Below are 7,342 nucleotides of genomic sequence, written 5' to 3' on the forward strand. Positions count from 1 at the left end.
TACCTTATTGTACATGTGGCGATGTATTAACCTTTACACATTATTTAACATTATTTAACGAAATCGAAAGAGAACGTGAAATGGTTGGACGCTAACTACTCAACACACTGGTCAATCTTGACAGTAATCGTTTTATCATTTGGCGCACTAGCTCTTGTAGCATTTTATTTACTACAAACATTTCATATGATGTCAAAAGAAAAAAAGTCTCCTTTAGATCAACCGCCTATTTAGACTAAAAATTGTATTTTTAAGCACGAGTTAACTGATAAGGGTAAATAAACAAATTTTAAAAGTATTTCATAAACCTAAATCATTCCGAATGACCTCAAAGGAGAAAAAACGTTCCAATTTGTCAAACGACCTAGTTAGACTAACAAATTGTCTTCTTAAGCCTAGAGAGTTGGCGAGGGTTGTAATAGACACTCTAAAACAATAAGAGTCTCAATGAACACATTGGTTTCATTAGTCTTCCATGGGTCTCCTTTACTCCAGCATCCTGTTATCAATCTGACCCACTTTTACACACAGTCATAACTTACACACTTTCTTTGCTGTTCACTAAACCATGTACAATGAAGGTCAACTGGTCATTTCATACACAGGCACACACACTGCACTACCAGCCACTCAAAACACATACACTTACTACCACGTCTCCCTCCTTGAAGGCATTCAGACATTAATCGGTAAGTTACCGCATTCTGTGTTTTTACTTAGTAGAATCTTGGTGTCTGCTCTTCTGAGATGACCACTGCTGGTTTATATAAATCGCCAGATTTCTTTTGCATCCACACTTTGCTCCCAAGCATAATGTGTTGTCGCTCGGTGCATCTTGCTGTTTATTATAATATTTTGCTTGATTACTTTTTCTTACTTTTATGTCTGGAATTTAAGGTTTGAGATAACCCTCAGTTGTCTGAAGATTTGTCCTCAGACTGCGGCCCATGAGCAGCGGTGCAGGCAAAGGTCCATCAGGGCATGAAGCATTTCGAAATTGCAAGAGGGCCATATATGAGTCTTGAACCGACTTTCTAGCTTTATTTAGAAGCTATTTTACTGATTGTATGGCCCGTTAAGCCATACCATTAGATTATGGAAATCTTGGGCTAGACGAAATGTGCTTAAATCCCCAGCTTTTAGAGAATTTGAGAAATTCTTCACAAGCAAATGAGTGTCCATTGTCACTAATTACTTCCCTTGGGATACCACGTCGAGTAAATTGTTATTTCATAAGTATGATCACATCTGAAGTTTTAGTGTTGGAATAAGATTTATCTCAAAGAATTTGCTATAGTTATCTACAAGAAATAAATATTTCTTACCAAACATATCAGCTCCAATTCTTTCCCAAGGAAGTACAGGAGTATCATGTGGTAACAATGGCTCCTTTTAATGGGACTTTATGTGTTCGTTATGCACTTCACAGGTAAATACCAAGTCTATAATCTGCTTAGACATTCCAGGCCAGAAGAACGCCTCCTTAGCTGTTACAAGATGACATTGGTGCAGTCTTTGAAGCATTTATTTCTGCAATACTTTTGATAGTATTAATCTTTCTTCTTTAAAAAGTAAACCATTGCTTTCACTAAGTTCTTCTTTAAATCCTGAATATGCTCGAATTTCTTGTGGAATTTCAGCTCTATTGTTTGGCCAGCCTATCATAATTTAATTCTTTAACAGCCTTAAAATAGCATCATCCAACTTTTTACACCATGTAATAGACACACTCAAACAACAAAGAGTCACTATTAACACATATTATTTTATTAGTCTTCCATTCGTCTCCTTTACTCCAGCATTCTGTTATCAAGCTGACCCACTTTTACACACATTCCTAACTTACACACTTTCTTTGCTGTTCACTCAACCGTGTACAATGAAAGTCAACTGATCATTTCATACACGGACACACACACTGCACTACCAGCCACTCAAAACACATACATTTACTATCACAAGGGTCACTAAACATTGGTGCACTGAGTTCTTCTAGTATGCCATTTAATACAACCATTACGAATGACGTGAAAGGAAAAATTTCGGTCCACCACATCACTCGGCGGAGTACGATTCAAAAAGTCTTTATTCAACACAAGAAGTTGAAGAGGGTTACATAGAGTTAAACACGAGTTCTTATTGCCTTTGCGCCAATGTAATAGCAATTTATACAAATCTAAATCGACCACCTGCATACAATGGTTATGCTTGCCATGGATGTAAGAAAATATGTAGGTCACAGCTGGGGCTGTGCAGCCACGGGAAATACTGCATTCCTCACTAATCTTCGGACTCGAAGACAAACCTTATTATTATTATTATTATATATATATATATATATATATATATATATATATATATATATATATATATATATTATATATATATACACTATTACCGATTTTTTCAAATAGTGATTTTCAACAATCGTTTGTAGTAAATGACTTTCTTCCTTTTAAGATCCTGAACAACCTCTATTGTCGATATTTATGTAAAACAAGTCATTTCACATACATTTGTTTTAATTTGAAAATCCGGAACATTTTGATATCGATAAATAAATGATAGTAATGTTTTCTCCAAGAATGTTAAGAGTAATATAAGTCAGACTTCCGATTTCAAACAGTCATTTGAAGTAATTAATTTTTTTATAAAACAATATCCGAACGACTTTGTAGGTAATGAAATATAAATCAGTTTAGAGATTTTCATTTATCGTTTATATGCTATTTATTTTAACACATCACTAACAACGTATAAGTGAGCATGAGGTTTTCTAACGTTTAAGCATAAAAATTATTTGTCTTCCTTAACATATTGTTAAGACGTGGGATTGAACTAAAGAAAATAACTCACCGATTCTCAGATCGCTGGTATCCTTGTAATGCTAATATTTAAATCAAGTTGCTTTTTCCTCGTTCGTTTTAAAATTGCTCACTTAAGCAGCCGCCTCAAATTGTCTTTTATAGACTATTCACGAAACTGTACCGTCAAAAATAGGTGGATTGACTCTCCAATTCGTTTCTCTCAATCCTGAATCTGTTTTTATGCGTTGAACCTTGCCCAGCTTGACCTTGACTGCCTGGACCTCGTCGTTAAGGGTTTTAATATTTTGCTCCATCTCTGCTGTAAGATGTGATGTCACAGAGGTGATTTCCTCCCTTATCTTACTACTAAATTCCTCCAGATTTTTTGACTAGTCGTATTTGCTCGCATTTACCCTAGAAATTACTCCTCTATTTTACTCAACATTCTACCGATATCAGCCTTCATTTCAAACTCGTAAGTGTCCGGGTGAAACCCGTATTCTTTCAAGGCACCTCTTAGACGGCTAACGAGGGCTTCTTTGTTTCCTAACGCTACAATGTCCCGCCTATTGAACTCATTACGTACTTCATTAATCTGAAGCTCATGTTGGCATTTAGAAGTAGACATGTTGGTAAGTAGAGTAGGCGATATCCCACGTATGACACCGATTTTAAGACGTAGGATTGAACTAAAAAAAAAAAACTACGATTTTCAGATCGCTGGTATCTTTCTGATTGCAGAAGCACAATTCAGCTATGATCAATCAATGTCCCCGGTAAAAAAAAATCTTTCACAATCTCACAAATTTACATATCCCGATTCAATAACACATATTAAAGAAAACAATTCTCAATCGTCAGTCCAGAAATCCCAAATCATTTACAAAGTTTCTTAAAACATTTACAAACTAGCTCAGATCATTATCGTCCAACAACATAAATAAAAATCACCTTACTATGCACGTGGAAAAATGGTTAGTCAGGTGGGAAAGGTGTTACAGCAATATTGTTAACATTTATGTGATGTTTTAGAAGTGGTGTATTTTTATGAAACTTTTGAATAATTTATTTTTTTAAATTGGAAGTAAAAAAAAAAAAGGCATAATTAATTTTAAAACAAAATGGTTTCCTGTTAGAAAACAAGTAGTAGCTATTGCAAGCTATAACACATGGTGAAATATGATTTTTCATTTTTCTTCTATTTTTTTTTTATCTGATTGTGACAGACAAACATACGGACATATAGAGGCTACTAAAAAGAAAATATAATTAATTACATATATAACATATGATCAAGGAATGTGGATTGTCTAAAAATACAACTTTGTAATTCTAATTTACATTTAAATGGCACTAACATATTTGAATTCCTCTTACCCGCTGTCAACAAGCTTATTTCAAGAAGATATTTTGATTTACATAATGGACATGGTCATCTTCAGCGGCTTGCTACCTTTGATTGGTGTTTGCGGCTTACTGACCAACATCTTAAACATCCTGGTATTGTCCAAGTACGGCCTGCACGAGACGACCTCACTTATGTTGTTCTCTTTGTCTGTGAGCAACCTGTTTTATTCCTTAGCTCAGCTCTTTCAAAGACTGCACAGTTTCGTGGCTCTGTTTGACCCGATACTGGCAATGAGCGTCAAGACCATCTCAATAGTTTACATTGTTTCTATTCCAGGCTACTTTAGCGCCATTAGCAATCTCCATACGACCATCATAGCAGTGGAGAGACTTGTTGCCGTATGTTTCCCGTTAAAGATGTCCTGGGTTTTTACACCTTATCGTGTGAAGTTGTTGCTGGTTTTTATTTATTTCTATGTTGTTGTACTATTGATGCCGACGTGTTTTTTATATGAACCATCTTGGATCTTTGACGCCAGCACAAACAAGACCATCGTAGCTATGAAGTCAACTACGTTTTTTAAAAAGAATTTTGATAGCATTACTCAATACTTGTATTTGGGACTGCCGATCCTGCTAAGCACATTACCTTTTGTAAATACCGTCGTCTGCTCCATCGTTATTGGCTACAAGATGACCGTGAGGCGCAAAACCAGTTTGATCAAGATGTCCAGCTTGTCAAAGGATGTGAAGGAAAAGAAAGTTATCAAGATGATGCTGACAGTGTGTGTGGTCAATTCTTGCTTGTCTTTACCTGTAATGGCCATCAACATTATTCTTGTCTATAACAACACGCTTATTCAATCTTTAAGTAAAATGTATTATCTACTACGTACTTTCAATACAGTTTTCTCTCAAGTTAACGCTACCATTAATTTTATCATCTACATTTCCATGAGTTCTAAATTTGCATCAACTCTTTACGAAATTTACCATTGTGGAGTTAAGAAAATTAAAAAGTAGATATCTTAACAGATAAAGAATATTGACATTAAAAATCATTGCCTAAAATCGATTATTTAAAACGTCTATTTATAGTCAAAGTCAACAACCAATATCAAGAATTAGTCTGTCTTGTCTTTTTGTATAGTGCTTTTGAGGTTTCTATATAGCCTTACTTATATATTCTGATGTCAAACATATTGCCATTAATAAGACAGTATATATATATATAAACAAGCATTACCTACCGTCAACGCCCGTTGATTTGTTACTAGTTTGGATATTGTTTATATTTATTTTGAAATGACAACTCCTTTTTTATTACTTATATCAATAAAAGAAAGACACACAAGTAAACGCTCCCATATATTCCAACTATTTTTTAAAGTCTATTATATTTTGAATAGGTCCAAACCCGTGAGTTGTATCATTCTTCTCTCCCCCTCTCCCTTAACTCTCCGCCTTAATAAATAGTCTTTGACTAGTCTTCTGCTCTTCTGAAATATCTAAAACTCTCTTCTAGGAAATTTTTTTACCGGAGCCATTTTTTAAAATTATTCCATCCTCCTCATCGAACGCTAGCATTATAGTTAGGTCAAACCTCTATCTACCTTATGTTAACGCTCCCCTAACATTATTTCGACCCATTAATTATAGTATCTGTTGCATTGCATTAAATTTGCATGCTAATATCGATATCCCACATACATATACAAATTTCTGGCCTGTCAAGTCTGGTATCACTTTTTTTTTTCTCTCTCGTCAACACTCATAAAAATAATTCTGTATACAATGACTGACTTTTCTTCGGCTTCTTAATTCAATATTGAAATATTTCATACGCTCTTTGTAGATTTTTGGTGGGAACCGTTTTTTAAAACAAAAGCTTATATCAACTCACTCTGTCTGTCTAACTTTTTGTCTGTCTGTCTGGTAAAAATTTTGTACACCCATTCTCGAATCATGTTGAAACTTCGCACGATTATTCATAGGTGTATACAAGACATATAGCAATAAAATAAAAAGTAACCGATTTGTCAATTCATTACTGTTAATTAATTATTTTATTCAATACCAACAAGGGGAACCAATCCTTCAGTATTCACAGATATGGCTAAATTTGTTGGGTTTTGTCCCCTTAAATAATTGTTCATGCTCTTTCTCCCTCACGCATTCCTCAATCGAGTTGATACTTTCAACAATTCTTTATTGTGTCTAATAAAACATGAATCAAGATAAAATTTAAAAAAAAACAATAATTAAATTAGCTATTGGTAATTAAATATTTTGTTTAATATTGAATAAGTAAAAAAACTTGTAAATTATTGATACATTTAGTTTTATAAGCGGAGTTCTTTCACTTTAGAGTACCTTTTTTTAGCGGCCCCCGTAAGGGGAAAAAGCCGCTATTAGGTTTGTGCAAAATGTCCGTCTGTCCGTCTGTCCGTCTGTCCGTCTGTCCGTCTGTCCGTCTGTCACACTCAGATCTCGAAAACTAGAAGAGATATGAAAAATATTATTTCATCATTAAATCCGGCTTGAAAAGTTTAGGTGCAACGGCTACTTTTGGTTTTCTAAAAGCAAACCGTTTAATTTATAAAATTAATTATGCAAGCGATTTTTTCATAAAAATACACCAATTCTAAAACAATTACGTAAATGTAAGGGAGGCAATGTTACAATATGCTAACAAAGATGGACAATTTTTGTGTATTTTCAGTATCACTAAGTCAAATATATTTTTAAAATGTACAGGAAATGTTTACAACAAATACAAATAATAGTTAAAGACGTTTTTTCTGGTCAACTAGCTGCTAAAATTAAAAGAAAACATTTCTGTTTGTTTATAAAGGCTAATAATGCACTTTGTATGTAAATATCACGCACATTTTTTTAAATGGACTTTTTATGCAGCGATTTTCGTGCAGTAGCGTAACGTCGCAACATGATCAGGTGCTAAACCAATTCCTTAAACTTTTTTTAAAAATCAGATTTTATTTATTTTTTGTTTAGTGCCCCCATCCGAATAAAAGAAGCTTATTTTTGTGCGTTTTGTCTGTTGTTCGGTCTGTCCGTCACGATTAGATTTAAAAAACTAGAACTCTAAAAGCTATTGAAAATCTGATTTACCCTTTAATGTTCCTCCCATAACATCTCAATAGTTTTAAGTATCTAAAATTGATTGT

General features: G+C 34.0%; 1 protein-coding gene across 1 annotated transcript; it reads left to right on the forward strand.

The window, feature by feature from the left end:
- The first annotated feature begins 4,229 nt into the window (after positions 1-4,229).
- Positions 4,230-5,177, forward strand: LOC106079475 (G-protein coupled receptor daf-37-like). Its single transcript, XM_013240643.2, has one exon. The coding sequence runs from the start codon at positions 4,230-4,232 to the stop codon at positions 5,175-5,177; it is 948 nt and encodes a 315-aa protein (XP_013096097.2).
- The last annotated feature ends 2,165 nt before the right edge of the window (positions 5,178-7,342 follow it).

This window comes from Biomphalaria glabrata, chromosome 3 (genome assembly GCF_947242115.1).
Source record: "Biomphalaria glabrata chromosome 3, xgBioGlab47.1, whole genome shotgun sequence".
NCBI classification, from domain to species: Eukaryota; Metazoa; Mollusca; class Gastropoda; family Planorbidae; genus Biomphalaria; species Biomphalaria glabrata.